Source organism: Pyrus communis, chromosome 10, assembly GCF_963583255.1.
Source record: "Pyrus communis chromosome 10, drPyrComm1.1, whole genome shotgun sequence".
Lineage (NCBI taxonomy): Eukaryota > Viridiplantae > Streptophyta > Magnoliopsida > Rosales > Rosaceae > Pyrus > Pyrus communis.
In genome coordinates, this window is record NC_084812.1 from 23,129,333 (window position 1) to 23,149,052 (window position 19,720).

A 19,720-nucleotide genomic window follows, 5' to 3' on the forward strand; every position below is an offset into this window, starting at 1 on the left:
TAAACTCGGATTAGCATGGTTGAAACTCATTTTCACTCAAGAAAATGGACAAACCAACCCAATCACCCAAATCACTCTTGGGCAGATTGAGTTGGGTGAGTTTCACGGGTTGGAATTAATTGTTTTCTATCTAATTCCTAATGTAAGTACGAGTAACAAATAATCGACAATTTATGTCATATTAGGCTTCAATCATGTTGAATTTGGTGTTGTAAAATAACTACATGTTACATAATATTTGAATTTTATAATTAAATAAAGTATAAATAAACTATGCGTTTAATAACTATTTAATTCTATGTATATGTCAATCTAATATAATGTATATTTAAAAAGTGCTGACAATTTAATGGGTCGGTTTCCATCTGGTTAACAATACTTCAATTAAACCCAACTCACCTATTGAATGGGTGATAGAGTTTCTATGTAATAGTAAAATTTTAAGGTTTTTCAGCCAAAATTATTCATGAGATTGGCATAAACTTATTACTCTAGCCCTTGAAACTAAAAATCAATAGAAGTAGTTCATAAGTTTGTCTATTATAAATCATTTTAGTCATTCAGCAAAAACTCTGTAAATATCCTCATCAAGTGGAGGGGTTAGTTTGACAAAAAAACCCATAAAAAGGTGGTCATGATAATTAGGAATTACTATTTAACTCTTCGTGGTTGATTTATAAAATTTTGTGTTTATTATCAAAACCAATCATATTATAAATCACGCAGTAAATATCATTTCTTGAAAAAAAAAATCAATAACATAAGAGATCATTTAGTTCTAGCAAAAATGAATGAGATCGTTTAGTTATCGATTGCATATAAATAGATGGACGGATGGTATAAAAATTTACAAATCGTCTATTTATTTACTATAATTTAATTATGTAAACAATTTTAATTTTAATTAGTTTTTTAAATAAAGATGATCCTGGATATACCGTCGATGTTACCAAACCTCCAACCGACTCCTCAGGTATCAAATCCTTCTGAATTGGACTCCTCCTTGCAAGATTCTGTAAATCGGATAACATTCCTCCCTTGATAAAGACAATAACAGACAGCAAAAGCAGCAGATAGAATTATGGCAGTCTCAGCCTTCAAATCTTCAACCAAAAGAAGCACCGCCACCACCACCACCACCTCCAACTTCTCAGCACCGTCGTCATCTTCGTCATCTGCCGGCAGACAAATCACCGACAAAGATAATCCACCGCCAAAGAAAGCCCCAATCAGACGGTCAAGAAGCGTCAGCGCTTTCTCAAGGACCAGCCTTGACGCCTCTGCTGAAAGTTTCTTGAACAAAAGAGACAACCCTCTTTTCTGGTCTACTGACTCCCAAGCCGTTGACTCTCAGAACCTAGTCAAACCCGCCAAATTCGACTCTGTAACGTCCAAAGATTCGAGACCTGCCACCTCCACTGGAGCTGATACTAGAAGGGGCCGATCTGCTGCGCGGAATGCCGACGCCTTGGGGACCCGGAAGGAGGTGGGTCGGAGCTTGTCGAGGGTCGACCCGGGACGCCGGAACCGCTCCGTTTCGCGTGGTCCGGATTCCAGAGGGAGTTTCGTCAATCCCAAGGTTTTGTATTATCTTGATTTCTATTCAATTTAGAGTAATTCGGAGTTAGGAAACCGAAAAAGATGATGGATTTGCTTTTTTTTTTTTATGTGTGTATAGAGTGAGGATGAACAAGAATGCGGTTCATTGAGTAAATTGGGCAATGATAGGAAAAAGGGTGGTTTAGTTAGAAGTAGTTCTGCTCTGTTGGATCAGGTGAAAGGCCTGCGGACGTGGTCCAGTCAGCATTCGCAGGAATTGGATGCAAATTTGGTAAAAACTAAGCTGACCCCTTTTCTGAATTTGTATGATATGACTTTTAGTGTTATTATTAGCATCTTGATTGATGATTTTGGCTCTTGTTGTTTGTGATTGTCTTTCAGTCTTCGTCACAGTCTCTAAATTGGGAAGATGGAGTTTCGGTTGCAAGTTCTTTGTCTGGAGCTGAAGAGAAGACTGTTAAAGCAGTTTGTGAACAGTTGAATGTGAACTGCGGGCGTCCTTTCAATGATTTGGTTTGTATATTTCTTTTGTTTTTGTGAAATGCTTGTCTGCAAGCTAGTTAAGATATAAGTTGGAATGCTGCCTTTGAATATAGGTAGTTGGTTATGATAATAAGATAAGTTGCCTTTTAATTTCAGTCAGTTCAAGGGAATCATTTGGAAGGGGATACCACTACCAGTAGTATATATGAAACAGTTCGTTCTGAAGTGCGAAGAGCTATATCTGAGATTCAAAACGACCTTGCAAGTGTAAGTGCTTGTGGATTTTATTTAAGGATTCTTATAGGTGTCTAATGTATTATTACGTTGTATGCAAGTTAAACATGATCGTTTTGGTTGAATAGCTTTACCTTTTCGTTTTGGTATCTACTCTTAATTTCTAAACCATTCTAATAGGAATTCTTGCTAGCTAAAGTGAGGGGGCCTTTTCAAATTGAGTAGGATGAATTAAAATCTCACATGAATACCTTAAGAATTAGTTTGTCTCAATTTGCCAAAGATTCAATTTTAGTTATCAAAGTAACAATTAATTTCCCTTATTTGACGAGGAAAATGTTATAGTTGATTATGCATTTTCAATGGAAAAATATGCCCAGCATCTTAAACTTACAATTGGATGTACTAAATTATATAGACAGTCATAAGCAGTGCATATTTAAATAACCTATATCTGTAAACACTATAATATTGGCACCTCTTCAAATGTGAAACTGCAATTTGATATTGTTCTATGTGAATTCAATTCTATGGACTTGGATACGTCAATAGAGATCTCAAGCCATCACAATTTTGGATTAAATTAATTTGATGTGTACGTTTACAATTTGATGAATGTTTTGGAGGTGTTAAGGTGCTCAATCAAGAGATCTTAATGAATCTATTACATCTTGAATGGACAGATAACCTCCAGATTTTAGATTGGTTGATTGAGAATTCATCTTTTGGGTTTTGGCATTTGTGGAATATGGATTGTGGCATTATCAACACGACAAGTGACAACTATGTGACAGCCACTTTCTTCAGTTGACTTGTAATTTAAAGTTTTTTTTTTTGGTCGAGTATACATAATTTAAAGTTTTTTTGGTCGAGTATACCGAGAAGAATGTATCCATACCATATGTACATAGGTTCCCTAGTTTCTGTAACACTTGTTAAATTAGTTTTTGTGCTCTAATGATGGCAAATAGGCAATGCTGAGATGCCGGCATGTGTTTATAATTCTTGCTTATTTGCTTGCAAAATGCTGTCACAGTTATTTGATATTTCTCTTTCCTTCCTATAATCTCAGGCTATGCAAAGGAGTAATACTCCAGCACTTGCAAATACTGACATTTCTGATATCCCTCCTGACCTGGTAAATCCAAGTGCAGTTGAATTAGTTTTGGACATCAGAAGAGAGTATGCCAAAAAGCTGGAGCAGGTAATTTTCCATTTCCGTAAACTGACTAGAATTTTGTCACGCTGAGCAATCTATTATGGCTTAATTGAAAATGCCATTGTTGAAGAACTTACTATATGTTAGCATTTGAGCAGACATCTTCATGCCTTGATTTAACTAATAGGAGTAAGTGCAAACAATTTCTTCAAGGTTTAGAGTTTACTTTAGCCATACAGTAGAGTATGTCTCATTGTGTTACCATTGGCATCTTCTTGTGGGTGTGGTTAATGCAGAATGTCCATTCATTGTTGGCTGGCGTACTGTGTGGAAGTACTTATGTAATCTATTTATTTTATGATGATGTTTATTGATGTGCTTTAACAGAAGTGTTTAAATTACTTTTACACTTTTACAGTCTTATAGTATCTCCATATTGCAAGTGCGTAGGTTGAAATCTTTGAAGTGGTTGCTTCATGAACCTATGTTAAGGGTTTCAACATATTTAGCTTCCCCGTTTGGACAGGTCTTTGGGTGATGGTCTTTTCAGTGAATTGCAGTGACTTCTGTTTATCAGCATGATCTGAAACTTTTTATGTTGACATGTTTTACAAGAGAGGTTTTTCTACTAGGCATGCTACATCAGATGTGACATTAAGGAAACAATATTGTACTAGGCATGCTAAGATTCCATACTCTTTTTTCTTTTCTGTTGTTACCTCTTCTCCTATTTGTTTCTGGGGATTAAAACTCATAAAGGACCCATGCCTTAAGCTTGCAGTCACAGGAACGCGCTAGAAAACTTCAATCAGATCTGGCTGTTGAGGAGCACCGTGCACAAGAGCTCAGCAGAATTCTGAAGGAAGTTCTTCCAGATCCCAAGACCCCTAGTGTGCCAAAGTCTTGCCCAGGAAGAAAAGTAAGATTTTTTTTTTTCCCGTCTTCCCTCTAAATTTTTACGTGAAGTTCTATGCGTATACTTTCATTTATTTTCTTGGGACCATGGTAAGCATGTTTGCTTTTCTTGTGTATATCTTCATTGCATTTGTACCTCTTTACTAAAATTGCACATGGTGCTTCTAGAGTTTAAGTCAACATTTTCTAAAACGAAAATGTATTTGAATGTTCAAGCAATAATTCTCAATGAAAAATAACAGAGTTCACAAAATCTGAGATATAATAAGTGTATTTCTGAATTTATATTCCACGATCTTCATGAAGCTTAAATCTCAATAAGAAAAGATAAACCACACAACTCAACACAAGAATTGTTTGACGTGGAAATCCCAGAAAGGAAAAAACTGTGAGAACTTTGCCAGTTAGAAATCCACTATGAACTCGGTCAATTACATGGTCAATCAGGGGTAATTAAGCTCAATCCTATCTAACCTAGGTAATAGGGCAATTAGCATTACCACTGTACAGCACCAATTCATCAGAGGACTCGTATGCTTCAGATCTTGATCTATGCAGCCTCTTGAGGTCACATGTCTTAATATAAACTCTAGCAGTTTCTTAGTCCAAAGCTGTAAACTAAGCAATGATACAGGATTTTGAATGAGGTCAACTAATTGATGCTTATTATAAGAGAGCTTATTTAAAATTCAGGGAGAAAAATTAAGAGCAAGCTCAGCAAAACAAGGTATCTGGTTTTCTCATTAAAATGAATATCGATAATCGTAAATCTAGAGAGAAGAAAACCTTCAGTTAAGTATGAAGAAACATGTGTCCGCTGCAGGTTTATGATTCACTGGGTAACATGGAAGGTAAGAAAAGAATATTAAGAAAATGATGCAATACATACAACCTTATTGAGCCAACGTTCATATATGAGTTCTTAATATCCCAAGCACTCATGAGTTAAGTTGTGGAATGAGTCAACATAGAGGCTTCAATCTTGATCATCCTAGAAATTTAGTGTTATCCTGAAATCCTAAAGCAAGCTTTAAGTGTTTTGTAAGGTCTAGGAAAATGCCAATCACAAAGGTTCACATTTACAATTTCACTTCAAAGTGTGATTCTTTTGCAAAATGTCATCCGTTTGTACACAAATGCTTTATATAAGTGAAATGTTTTTCACCCCTTGACCTTCATCTCTGTTATATTTGTTCATGGATAAATTGTGGAATGTTTTTTACCCCTTGTTCTGCATCTCTGTTATATTTTGGTTATGGATAAATTTGCATTAGTATAAATAAATTATTGGAGAGCAATTCCTTGCATCCATAAATAGTTGAAGTTCTTACAACTAGCATCTAAGTAAAGAGCTTAACACTGTTGGGTTTTTTAACTTTCCTTTTATTTTATTAAATTGCGAGTACAGGCTAGCATTGAAAGAAGAAAGATGTCCAAACGTCTAACGGATGAAGCCATGGCTTATTTTGATGAGTGTGTATCCCTATCAACTTTTGACAGTTCCGACTTCTCATCCCCAGAGGACCCACCATTCAACTTAACTGGCTTTACTACCCCAGTCAGAAAAGGCTCATCTTTACTCCAAGCAAATTCAGTTGCTTCAGTCACCAATAGCTCGAACTTTTGCCTCAATGATTTAAAGGTCCATCTCATACCTTGGTGCTTATTATTCCATTTCCAGATTTCTTTTTTGTATGCCTTTTTTCCCCAAAATAGCACAGTTATCAACGAAAAATTTGGCTACTTAATATTGGTTACTAACTTGCATGTGTGTCATTATATGGGTACAACTTTTTGCATAATTCTAAAACCATACTGGATATCGATTCAGACAGCTGCTCATTTACATTTTTATGGTCCAACTACTGAAACAAACACCAGTCAAATTGTTTGTTTGTAAATGTAATACAACAACAACAAAGCCTTGTCCCACTAAGTAGTTAAATTTTGAAAAGTAAATTGTTTGTTTGTAAATTTAATAATTTATAAATATTTTAGATTTGAATTATAAGACTATTTAAAAGTAAATGTCAAGTATGTTTTTGTTGCTAGATGTCATATAGTGATAAACGTATATGGTCTTAATGCATGAATTATGTAGGAAATATGTAGGGCTGCAGATAGGGTTTTCTGGGCTTATGGCCCTGGTTTGGAAATCTAAAGTTCCTACTAAAGTGAAGGTTTTTACTTGGTAAGTGGCTCATGGGAAAGTTAACACTTGTGACCTGCTCCATTCATGCCTACAACCTGATTGGTGCATTTTATGCAACAAAAGTTCAGTCTGTTGATCATTTGTTTCTTCACTGTCCGGTGGCTTTAAATCTATGGTTGATTGTTTAGGGTGTTTGGTATGAGTTGGGTTTTACCTAGGGATTGTTATTATGGTAGAGAAGCATAAATTACCAGGAAAGGGGAAGAAAGCCAAGGTCTTATGGGGTTGTTTAGTTTCAGCTATCTTTTGGGCCATTTGGATGGAAAGAAACAGGCTGATTTTTTAGAATTACGCAGTCAATAGAAGGGAGGATCTGTGGGATGGTTCGGTTATGGTCATCTCTGCGGGCATCGGTTACTACAGAATTTAGAGATTTTTCTTTTTCAGAAATTTTGTGTAATTGGAATGCTGCTATTTGTTAGTTTGTGATGTTTTCATAGTTTCTAGTGATGTTGCTACTTATCCTTTTTTGTTTGTGCTTCTGTGCACTTCTTGCCCGCTCTTGTATTTTCATTGTTTCTTGCAATAAAAGTTGTTTTCTTCTTCAAAAAATTATGGTGGCTGAGAATAAGTGGCAAGTTTGATTCTAATTACTGGCATATTAGGAGAAACAGAACTCGTCAAAGTGAAATATTATATTGTCATAAAGTTTCTTCCTACATTGTTCTTTGCCCTCATTCTTACTAAATTATAATGTAACTCCAAAAACTGTCTGTTCCAAGGAAAAAAAGAAGTAAAAACTGGTCATTTCAACGGTTTTTTAAAACTATTTTGTGGTTGTTTGTCCCAGTCTTTCTAGTTCCTTATGAACATTCAATTACAAAGTCATAGTGGTTCAAGTTAATTGTGCACTTCTAGAGTCATTTAGTTATATATGTTTGGCCAAATTGCATTTGTGCTCGATAGTTTGGGTCATTTTATACTTTGGTTTTCATAGTGCAAAGGGTTTAGGTTTAGTTCATGGAGCGCCCAATGGCATGGATGTCCAGGGTGGTATCTCTCTGATCTTGTGCTGCCCCAAAGCAAATACCCATACAAGTGCATAACCAAATACCCTTGAAGTACTTTTGATAAAAATCTAATGTGACCACACTTGCAATCCGTATAATTGAAACGTAAATCAAACAGAGTGGATAAGGACCCCAGTATAAGGACCAATAACCTTTATTTTTCGTTATTAAAGGATTTCTTTACTTTTAGTTTCTCTTGTTCCATAGTAGTTGAATAAGTACCCATGTGGTTTACATATTTGGTTCGAAGCAGAGACTGCGTCTTTTCCTTCAGAATTTCTTCTCCAATTATGAAACTGCACTGTTGTGAGGTAAATAACCAAAGGGCATTATTTCTACCCTGGAAAATCTGATGTTGCCAACTTGTACACAGTTCCATGAAAGGAATATTAACTTTTACATAGAGAGAATGGAGATAAAAAATGGAAGAATTCATGACTTGTTTTGGTGCAAGAAGATTTGGAAGAAATTTGAGTCTACAATATTCATGGCTTGTTTTACTAAAAAGTTGTTTATCCCTTGTTTGATGAGGAATTGTAGAAATAATCTTGATTAGTCATCTTGTTCCCTTGTTTGAAAGACAGAATGTATCTCAATAATCTTGATTAGTCATCTTACCTGTTTGACATTGAAAACCATGAGCTTGCAAAAGCAATTTACTGAAAATAATCTAGTTTCTGAAAACATAATGTCCATTTTTTCAGGAGTTGAACATCGAACGTCAGTTTTCCAATGAACGGCATGCTTCAGGACTGATGGCCAGCGGTGGTCGTAGGGAGCCAGCTCTGAATCAAATTAGTCCTAACAGTGCCAAGAGAGGCCAGGATTGGAAGTTCTCGTTTGCTCATAAGCCAACAGCAGAAACCCTTGATCTTCAACAGGACATTAAGAAGTATGTCCGACATTTTGAGAAAGGAAATGAGAAAGATGACACGGAATTGCAGATTGTACGATCAAACTATTGTGATTTGGGTGACTATAAATTGCAGGCTGCAGCACAAAGCTATATGTTCGACAGGGTCTTGTTTAGAAACAGAATACAGACCGGTGGTATTTTACTCTGCGGTACTGGTATTTTGAACCCCTTTTCCCCTTTTGCTTCATTTGTTTGAGATTGTGGTCTGAGGCAGAGCCATAAATCGAACAATAGGCAGAAATAGAATTTTTATCTTCTTTGTTAAAATTTTGTAAAAAGGTGTAATTTGTTTCAGAGGTGAAGTTGGGTGTACTTAGGTTTTTTTTTTTATCTTCTTTGTTAAAATTTTGTAAAAAGGTGTAATTTGTATTGGAGGCCCGGGAAGGACAAGGGCGATAGTCGAGATCTGGCACGTGTGTGAAGGTAAAAGAGAGTGGTTTGATGTTAAAAACATTTACACACCGGTGTAATTTCCGTCCCTAGTCGCTTTGTGGTGTTGAATGTAAACTTGTACCAAAAATGGTTTAATGAAATGAAGTGTGTGGTTGCATGCTACCGTGGCTTAGAATTTTTATTTGTAATAAACCGTTTGGCTTGCCGGCCCTACGTAGTGGGATAAAATTTTATTGTTGTGATAATAACTGTTGTGCTAGGGCTAGGATGAAGCCTGCCTTGTCCGTCATGTTTCTCTTTAATTGCATCAACTACTCGATTTAAGAAGAAAACCTAGAGAGTTATTCTAACGCTTCCCGTGATAGCATCCATTCTTCAAGCGGATTGAGCACGTAACCAATGAACAAAACCGTCCCAGTCCACCACATGAAAGTCAATTTTGTGTGGATTCTACAGTTTTTTTAGTGAAATTTGATTTAAATATTTTTTTTATTGTTTCCGTTGTTGGATTTAATTTTGATCCTTCAGAATTTTTTTTTTTTTTTTTTTTTTTTTACTATTAGATTTGTTTATATTCAACCGTTGTTGTTTGATTTAATGTAGCCGTCACATTAACCAACGGTCTAATCATGCAGCTGTTAGATAAAAAAAAGTCGTTGGGCTCAGAAAGTGTGACCGACAAAGTTGTCAGGTGCTAACGCTTTGTCGCATGCGGGGCGTTGCGTGCTTCAATGCACTATGGTTAGTGAGAAGTGAAGGGCATTTACGTATAGTGGTTGGACCATCGTATATCCTAAGCTTAAATTCTTGGTGGAATTGCATGGAAAACTACTTTTTCTCCCCATGGCTTATTTTAGCCCAATGCTTGAAAATGTTTTTTTTTTTTTGGTGGGGGTTGGGGGGGGGGGGGGGGGGGGGGGGGGGGGGGGGAGTGGTTGGGTGTTTTAAACCTTAAATTTTAAGCTTTAACTCAACCATTGCATTTGGTATGATAAATGGTACACCCTATTTGTTCTTTGATCTTCTTCAATTTATTTAATTCGACGGTCAAAAATTGAAAGGAATGTTTATAAGGTAAAAAGAGGTGTGTGGATATCACCCTTCAATTAATCACCAGGTAAAGATGTCCAAGAAAGGATCCCAATTTGAAGCACCATCCTTCAATATCAGCCCAACAATTTGGTTGTTGATGTAATTTTTGCACCCCAACGAGGGCAGACTTATTCATCACCAAACAAGGTCCTAAAAATCGCTACACCCTAGTCGGGCAACAGCGGGCATGAGCCTATTACCTAGGGGCCTAGGCAGAGAGTTGATTGAAGAGTGAGTTAAAAATTAGAATAACAATTTTTTGAAGTAGATAAGAGTCTCAAATGAGTTAGCAAATAACACTTAGAGCATCCCCAGCGTGGGGTTTTGCTCGGGGGAAGGGGTCCAAAACAATGGCCCGAGGGCCGGTGGCTTGGCTCCAGCGTGGGGGAGCCGGATGGAAGGGGGAGGCCCGAGGGCCAGGCCCGTGAGGGATTGCCAGGCCTTGAGCCCGAGGTGGGGGTGACGCAATGCTGACGCCAGGGTGGCGTCAGCGCATTATTTAATTTTTTTTGTGTCAGGCGCGTGCACCCCACCCGCGCGTGGGGGCGCGTCGCCGACACAAAAAAAATTAAAAAAATAAAGTGTCAGTTACCGTTGGGAAGCCACGTGGCTTCCCACGGTGCGTTAGATCTTAACGGTCAGTTAATGTGGACCGTTAGATCTCAACGGTAAAAAAAAAAAAAAAAAAGTCAGATTTAATATCCACCGTTCGATCTGAGATCAACGGTGGATATTAAAATGCTTTATAAATTAAAAAATAAATGAAAAAATAGTTTTAAAAATCTGAAAAGTTACCGTTGTGACACGTGGCACAATCTGGAGTGTTGGAATTCAAATTTTTTTATATTCAACGGCAGAGATTAATTAATTGAATAAAAATTTAAAAAAAAATTGTAAAAAATTCAAAAAAATTCAAAAAAATATCTGAAAAATCTGAAAAAAATTGTAAAAAAAATTGTTTTTACTTTTCTATAAATACCTTCTCATTATCATCTACCTTATTTGTTACTTATTTGTTACATTTATTTGTTATGTTGTTTGTATTATTTATTTTTTACTTATTTTCATTAAAATTAATGTATAATATCACTTACATTAAGAAAAAAATTGTGTATATTTAAGGTTAAAATTATTTACTAAACTTGGAACTCTAGCCCCATGTTATGATTAACATGACATATATATATATATATATATATATATATATATATATATATATATATATATATATTTGCTAGGTATACATTTGCATGATAATTATTTATTATAATATTTGCTAGTTACTTATTTTCATTATAATTATTTATTTGTTACTTATTTTCATTATTTACTAAACTTGAAGCCTTCTTACTTATTTTCATTATATTTGTTACTTATATATATATATATATATATATGTATATATTTGCTAGTTACTTATTTTCATTATAATTATTTATTTGTATTATTTTGTATTATTTAATAATACTTCGGATAATGACACGTGGCGCAAAGAGAACGATTAAAAATCTTATCCGATATTACAATTAAAATTATTTTGTATTAATTTTATAAATAAAAAAAATACTAATATTTTATTGCCTATTGCCAGGGCTATTGAAGTGTAACGGTGGAGATGCAAATTCTATTGCCAGGGCTACTTACTGTTCATTAAGGGCAATTACTGTTCATTAGGTGGATTGAATAGTGTATTGCCAGGGGGGAGGGCTCCAACGCTGGAGTTGCTCTTAGAGAAGCTCTTAAACAGAGGGCCTACCCAAACCCAATGAAAGCAACAGACTTACACACGGCAGATCCTTCAAGTTTTTAAAAGTTTTAAGGATACATACATACATACATACACAAGCGATAGTGAGAGGGAGAGAGATTGATATTTCAAAGCCTGGAAGAGCAAGTTCGGATTGGTAGCATGGCTGAGTGCAGATGCCAAGTGTAGGGTGTTTAATTAACTTTGAGTTAATTTAACCCACCCCTAACTTTGACCCCCGGTTAACTTCATCGGTCCTGCTTCTTTGCTTCTTTGCTACTACAGTGGACTGTCTCCTCCCTTCCCCTCTCCCTCCCTTTTTTGGTAAACCACTTTTGGCTACCAAATGCCACTTCTTCTTCTTATGCTTCTCCAAGTACTCCTCCTCCTCCTGCATTCAACTATCTCACCATAAAAACCTCACATGCATTTATTCATTTTTTTCAAGTCCACAGAATATCCAGATCGATGAAGAGGTACTCTAGTTTCTCTTGCTCTTCTTCTTCTTCTTCTTCTTCTTCTTCTTCGTGCTCAGGGCTGGAGATTCCGAAGCACAACGTTCAAGCCGAGATTCAGAAACTGAAACTGAAACCGAAACCGAAACCGAAACGCGTTCGAAAGAAGAGAAAAACCGCAGAAGCAGCAGCAGCAGCAGACAAATGCAAGAATGGCAACACCCCAAAGTCAGGAACGGGAGGCAGAAGAAGCTCCATTTACAGAGGGGTCACCAGGTCACCCATCTTTTTATATTAATTAATTTTACAATTTCTGCACTGAAATTGCATGCCGACTTTCTCGATTTATTTTTTGTTCTTAATTCATTTGCATGTATGAAATTATATTACATTTTTAATTTTGGTGGTTTGCAGGCACAGATGGACCGGGCGGTTTGAAGCTCATCTGTGGGACAAGAGTTCATGGAACAACATCCAGAACAAGAAGGGACGACAAGGTAGTGATTTAATTTCTAAATCCGGATTGGATCAATTTTTCTTGGTTTTATTTTTTATTTTTTATTTTTTATAAATCTAATATAAATATAAATATATATTTTGTATTTTGTATTTTTCCTGTTTCTGACTCTGTTTTTGTTCCTGTAAATCCCTGTCAATGCAACGTTCATCCTCACCACTTTTGCCGCTGCTTAATTAGTTTATTTAGGTAAGTCAGACTCTTCCTTGCTTGTTCTGCTATGTTTCTGACTATGTTTTTATTTACTCTATCTTTCCATTTTTAATTTTAATTCTTAAGAAAGAAAAACAAAGATTCTTCTCTTAAGTAACCCTTAATTATGTGGTCATGGTGGCTGGCAAGTGACCCTCTATTATATTGGTGGAGAGGGGCTGACTTCTTAATTTAACATTTAATCTAACAAATTTATCGTTTGATAAAAAATAAAATAAAAATTAAAAAAAAAAAGGTCATGGTGGCTGCCTGGTGGTTATTAATTAAAGTAATAACACAATTGGTTAAAAATTTGAAAAGAAAAAACAAATCATTATGGCACTTAAACTTAATGTTATGAGCTATATTTTCGGCACAGTCAAATATTTATTATCTGCCTGTCTCTGACGAACCCATATATATATTATTTAAAGTTATATAGGCATTTGGAAATTTATTAATGTAATTGGTGTTGCATACAGGGGCCTATGATAGTGAAGAGGGTGCTGCTCGTACCTACGATCTAGCTGCCCTTAAATATTGGGGGCCTGGTACAATACTCAATTTCCCGGTACATTTATTGTTCCGCCGTCTTTTTCGTTGCCATATTATACCGTGACACTATTTCGTTTACATTATTTGTGTGACAGTTTAGTATTAAAGATTGTACTCACTACTACATGTTAACGTCTACTAACCTTACCGCGCTAATATATGATTGAATGTAAATTTATGTTGCAGCTAGAAACATACACAAAGGAAATTGAAGAAATGGAAAAGGCTACCAGGGAAGAATACCTAGCATCATTGCGCCGGCTGAGCAGTGGATTTTCGAGAGGAGTTTCAAAGTACCGTGGGGTGGCGAGGTAAGTAAATTCGCACTTGCATGCCGAAAATTGGACAAAATGTGGCTACTATTGTTCAATATCACGCTCTTACTTGCTGAAATCAATGTTTTTCATAGGCATCATCACAATGGGAGATGGGAGGCGAGAATCGGAAGAGTTTTCGGAAACAAGTATTTATACCTCGGAACTTATAGTATGTACTTTAACCACCATCTCTTTACTTTTATTATGTTTTCTCCAATTTTAGATGCATATCATGCGTTGTCCAAATGCTTCAAATTTCTTTCACTTTCCATGCCTTGACATTTTTATTTTCTGTACGAATAATAAAATAATTATTAATTAAATTATCTCCTCCTAGCAAAGCCCCGCAAGTAAATTCCACATGTGAGACAGGACAGGACCACCAAAAATGTACCAACTATATTTTGTACGAGTAATGAAAATCATTTTCTCTCTATCAAAATCCCAACAACTATATATGTGTTTAAATTTTCGAAATTAGTAGGGGGATAAAGACGATTTCTTGAGCGGTATTCTAGTTTAATCTATATTATGGTAAGGAAGATTTCAATTTAAAGTATAGAAATGCATGTCACTTTGTAAATAAGAAATTTTAGATTCGATTTTCGCTAAATACATATTCGAACCAAATTATTATGTTTGTGACTTGGCCCAATCACTTATTTGTGTAAAGAAAAATGCTTAGGAGACCATGTTTTTAGGCCATACCATGCGAAGCCGCAGTTAGTCATTGGATTATTATTTTACTGTTGCTTCATATGTGGTTTACAAAATATAATTTTAAGTAGATGATCTAGCTAGCGTTACTAAATAAATATCATTGTATTCAGGAAAATAAAATTACAAAAATGCATGTTGTTTTAGCCAATTTTGCGATCCGCCCCTAAATAGTAGTATTTGGTGGGGTTTTGGGTTGGGTTGTGATTTTCACACCCCGTTAACTACTTTTCTCACACTCCTTTCTATTTTTTAATACTTAATTGGTATTCTACTATTTAATCTTTCATATATACCCTTCCTACTTTTTGATAGTAATTAATGAAAGATTAAATAGTAAGATACAAATTAAGTATTAAAAATATGAATGGGTGTGAGAAAAGTAATTAAGGGTGTGAAAATCACAATCCTTTTGGGTTTAGCACTGGCAAAATCTGGTACATGCGGAAGTACAGTAGCAGGCGACACGCAAGCATTTGACTAGATCTGGGTTTAAAGCAGCAAACAGAGTGTGAGTTTTAATTGCCAGCACTGGGGGCACGTGACTTCCTTTTATGGGAGAGAAAAATAAATAAATAAAAGTAGGCTGTCATTCTTCTTTCAGATTTCAGACTTTTATTTATTTATTATTATTATTTATTTTCATATTTTATTTTTGGTTTTGATCCAAAAAAATGAAAAGGAACCTCTTCGGATTTCTTTCACAAAATTTAGCAAATTAGGAAATTCGGATCCTTAAAATTTGATCAAATAATTTAAATTATTATTATTTTTTAAAGAACCCTTATTTTTAATCGTTAAATCAAATTTCAAAAATCTAAATCTCCTGATTGGATGAATTTGATAGAAGGAATCGAGAGATGATTTCTTTTTCCAAAAAAACCTTTTAAAAAGCTACGGGTACGGGTGCTCACGTGTCTTATTGCCCTGCTTGTGGCTCTCTCTTGGTGTGCCAAGTCATCCTGGCCGTGCTTTCCTGCCAGATCCTAACCGTCCAAATCTTGGCTGTGATGTGTGTCTGCTTCCCAATTCCCATCTTTATTTCTTAGAGAGAGAAAACTAGAAATAAGTAGAAACCTAGTGTCCTTTTCATCTTGTGTGCACGGTTTTCAATCGTTGATAGATGCTTCTATTGTTTTATGGTTATGTCCGCCAACGGTTGGCAATTGTTCACTTGATTTATCAAAATTCAACTAGGAATGGAGATTGAAATGTGTGACTGTATTTTCATATTAATAAAATAAATAAAAAGGGACACGGAATTTGACAAACGAACATGTGGAAACAGTACTAGTTGCCTTCACCTAATTCCTACCTTCTTTTTTGCTTTTTAATGCATCAAAAATTAGGTATTGTTGGGCATAAAAATTCTCATAGATTAACTGCATGTTGCAATTGTACGGACGAATCTTCAGTTGTACGTACTTTTACTTAAACTGCTATCGATAAACAATCATAACGCTACTTGTGTATTACATTGTACATCACATCACTAATAGATATAAGTATGTTGCACAAATATACGAAATTTATGATTCTCGCCTCTATTCAAGTTGCAGTCTATGTAGTTCACATGAATAATCCAAATAGTTTTATTAGTCGTTTATTGATCGTTAACTGTTTGTTTTTTTGAAGATACACAAGAGGAGGCAGCAGCTGCATATGATATGGCGGCAATAGAGTACAGAGGAACAAATGCAGTGACCAATTTTGATATCAGCAACTACGTTGACAGAGTCAAGAAGAAAATCCACCCTCTGGATCATCAAAAATCAGAGGGTCAACAGCCTTCCAATTGCTCGAACACTGGACCACACAAACAAGAAGAAGAAGTCGAATGCAAAGTGCACCAATTGCTACCACAACAGCAGCAGCAACAACAAGAACAAGAACAACGCAAAGTGCACCAATTGCAACCGCAACAACAGCAACAAGAACAAGAACGAATGATTTACCCTCATCTGCTGCATTGCATGGAAAGCAATACAATGGAGCAAGTAATGGATCGTGATCATGCAGAGGAGCACCAGTTTAGTTGGAACTTTTTGGACACCGGAATGATGACTCAGCAGGTTCCGGTTCCCGATGACATCCCTCTTGACAACAAGTCGTTGGAGTTACCGGACTCGTTCGAGGACTTGGGGTTCGAAGAGAATTTTGAATTGATATTTGGTGCAACTGATGATGGCAGTTTGGGTGGCTTGATGGAATCTGCTGGGTGTGGGGTGGATCAGGTGGGTGTGGATGTGGGTGTCCCAGGAAACTTGGAGGATAATGGGTCTTCTTTTTCTCCATCATCAACAACTACCTCTCTTTCTTTGTAACTTATTGTGTTTGAACTTGGAAGGGTGTTGGTCAATGTGGGAGGGTTGGGGGATTGTTGGGGTTGGTCTCAGTTTGTTGTGAATCCATGTGGGTGGGTGGACTGGGAGGATTATAGACCAACAAAAATTATAAAACAAGAGAAAGGTTTTGCCTTTTTCGTACCTTTGGTTTTGGGTGAAAGAAAGAATTTTCCTTTATTTTTTTAGAAGTAGAGAATAGTAAAGGGAACAAAAAGTGGGAATCTTGATAAAGATTTCCTCACTTTTAACCCTTAAAAATTAGATTCGTTTCGAGTTAGGTTATGTTTGGATGGGGAATTTTCGAATCATGAGATTGAAAGTCAAATCATAAAGAAAACGGTAGGGGTGATTAGGAAATGCACCTTTTAAGTATTGCCTTTGGTTATGTTTGGGTGAAGAATTTTCGAGTCATAAGATTGAAAGACAAATCATAAAAAAAAGGGTAGGGGTGATTAGGAAATGCACCTTTTAAGTATTACAAAGGCAATGTAGGAGAGATTTGCATATTACACATTCAATTCAAAGGAGGTTAGCTAATTCCTCTGCCCTTGTACTTGTAGCGCTCAAACGATGCATTTTCTAATCCCTCCTACCCAACATTTTATGATCATTTTCTTCATAATATGACTTTCAGTTCCGTAACTTGGAAATCTCTCACCCAATAGGTTTATATGCATATATTGATTAAAAGGTTTAGTCTTAAAAATATATTTACTAAAAGGTTTAGACTTAAAAAATCTGTGTTATTAGCACTCTACATTTATAATACTTAGTAGTCTCAGCTTAAAAGTTTGACCTGACTTTGAGAGTTTGCTTGTTACTGAAGCCCATTAAGATTTTTAAGGTATGGAAGCAATATCCCAAACAGGTTAGGGTAGAAAGACTTGTATTTCATCATTTAGTTTTTAAATAAAGTTTCTAGCTGTTTGCAAAGTTAACTGGACATTGTCTATCTGAAAAGACCATTGTATACGACATTAAAGTTAGCATGGTCTCGTGCTACGCGTGTTGGACACGTGGTGGATATAGAGGTGTTTGTCTGTTGAACAAGTTTACTGAACACTGACCGCCCAAGAAGCTTAAATGCATAGATTCTTACCACATGTCAAAAGTTACAAAGCTTCTAGTTGTAGAATGCAAATATTCCTCAGACATGAGGCTTCATAGGTGTCTCATAACCTAATGTAAAAACTATTCGGTTTTGTCCCTCAAAGAAAAGAGACAAAAAGTTAAGCCAAAAACACATCAGGTGTTGCCCAAGCACCATTGATCCAAGTGAGGGATATTGCTAGCACATTTAAATCAATCACTCCATCATTTGTTGCTAGATTAATCAATGTAGATACTCTTAGAGGCTCAACACTTTGAGAACTTCACATGACCAATCATGAAGATGAAGATATCCGAGTACGAAGAAGATCCAACAAAGCTGCACGTGAGTGGTTAGGGATTCAAGTGAGTTAATTTCTTAATCCTTATCCTTTGTTGCTATATCAGTTACAACCAATTGAATATATAATTAAGAAAACATATGTATGTTATTTATTTTTCACTGCGTATTTAACTATACAAATTAAATTTATACCAATATACCCAGAGGCCAACATAATGCACTATAGATGCGAGGGAAGGAGTTGCAAACTTGTAGAAGAAACTCTCTCATCTCTTCTCTATGCACTAATCATCCAACGTATATTCTTACAATTACGCTCGACAATTTTTTAGGCTTATAAATTGAGATTTTATGGTAATCTGCGAGTCTAAAATGTTATTTTGGGCAAACACATACGTAGCCAACTGAAAACGTCAAAAGTGTCCATGCACATAAAGTCACGTTTTATTTCTGTCGCCAATTTTAAAAGGCTTAGAGAATCTCCAATGATATAGGCAATTAAAGTAGATAAAATTGTACTATAAAGGCCAACGTGACATGTTACCTACTTAATTGATTAATGAAAAAAGTTTATCACTTCAATGGATTATGCAAATCAAGTAGGCATACTTATATTTTATTATTTTATTTCATTTATAACATTTACTTTTATATTTTAGTTTTGCCATCTTCCTCTATATAAAATATTTTACTACCAAAAAATTGTGTTCCCGAATTGCCTAGTCTTGGTATTGTAGGCAACATTGCCTACTTTGAGGGAGTAGGCAAAATTTGCAAACTCAATTGCATATATCATTGGAGTAGTTTTTGCCTACGCGATTCATTAAAATGCATTTCGACACTCAATTGCTTGTACCATTGAAAATGCTCTTATAATGGTACTAAAATTGCCAAGATAAACAAGTTACGCGGTCACTTGCTTTTTTATTTATTTATTTTTTTGTCAAGAAGGGTCTTAATTTGAAGAGTAATTTATAAGAATAGGTTTACCATTATATGATATTTTGATTCAATAATACATTATCACATATATACAAACTGCACATAATAATGTATTATTAAACAAAAATATTACGTAACCGTGGACCGTTCCATGTAATCATACTTAAATTTGAATTATTTCCTAAATTACGAATTTGATATATATGTAATTATAAAATGTTCTCTTACACGTTATAATTACCAAGTGGAGAGTGAAAATGTCAACCGAAAAGAAAAAAAGAAAAGGGTAGTTTTGATATAGGCAGAGACAGAGAGTGCAGTGACGAGGATGACAAAACCCTCTTTCTTTTTCTGGGTTTTTGGTTTGGGGCTTATGCTTTATGCACTTACACTCGGCTACTCTTTTAACACAAACAATTGGAGCTCTACCCTCTTATACTTTTACAGTTACTTGGCCCCAAATTGGCAAACCCTAATTTCCAACACTTTCAGGAAATTGAAGCGACAATGGCACTTCAATTCCCAGTCCCAAAATTGAGGCTCGAAGAAACCAGGTGAGATTTTCG

At 35.6% G+C, this 19,720-nt stretch overlaps 2 protein-coding genes across 2 annotated transcripts; both read left to right on the forward strand.

Moving 5' to 3' along the window:
• The first annotated feature begins 902 nt into the window (after positions 1-902).
• Positions 903-9,040, forward strand: LOC137747578 (uncharacterized). Its single transcript, XM_068487708.1, has 8 exons — positions 903-1,579; positions 1,679-1,831; positions 1,942-2,073; positions 2,200-2,310; positions 3,350-3,481; positions 4,218-4,355; positions 5,760-5,993; positions 8,278-9,040. Exons 1-8 carry the CDS (start codon positions 1,082-1,084, stop codon positions 8,683-8,685), a joined length of 1,806 nt encoding a protein of 601 aa, XP_068343809.1. The 5' UTR covers positions 903-1,081; the 3' UTR covers positions 8,686-9,040.
• Positions 9,041-11,851: 2,811 nt separating this feature from the next.
• On the forward strand, positions 11,852-16,986 carry LOC137748708 (ethylene-responsive transcription factor WRI1-like). The gene is made up of 7 exons (XM_068488885.1): positions 11,852-12,452; positions 12,591-12,673; positions 12,874-12,882; positions 13,368-13,456; positions 13,627-13,751; positions 13,850-13,926; positions 16,110-16,986. The coding sequence occupies exons 1-7, from the start codon at positions 12,190-12,192 to the stop codon at positions 16,796-16,798; spliced, it is 1,335 nt and encodes a 444-aa protein (XP_068344986.1). The 5' UTR covers positions 11,852-12,189; the 3' UTR covers positions 16,799-16,986.
• Positions 16,987-19,720: the final 2,734 nt, after the last annotated feature.

Bases quoted from the DNA above. Each gene is read 5' to 3' on its own strand.
- LOC137748708 (XM_068488885.1), top strand. From the start codon at position 12,190: ATGAAGAGGTACTCTAGTTTCTCTTGCTCTTCTTCTTCTTCTTCTTCT. The intron at 12,453-12,590 runs GTCACCCATCTT...GGTGGTTTGCAG, and splicing joins ATTTACAGAGGGGTCACCAG to GCACAGATGGACCGGGCGGT. The intron at 13,927-16,109 runs GTATGTACTTTA...GTTTTTTTGAAG, and splicing joins TTTATACCTCGGAACTTATA to ATACACAAGAGGAGGCAGCA.
- LOC137747578 (XM_068487708.1), top strand. From the start codon at position 1,082: ATGGCAGTCTCAGCCTTCAAATCTTCAACCAAAAGAAGCACCGCCACC. The intron at 1,580-1,678 runs GTTTTGTATTAT...ATGTGTGTATAG, and splicing joins GGAGTTTCGTCAATCCCAAG to AGTGAGGATGAACAAGAATG. The intron at 4,356-5,759 runs GTAAGATTTTTT...TTGCGAGTACAG, and splicing joins AGTCTTGCCCAGGAAGAAAA to GCTAGCATTGAAAGAAGAAA.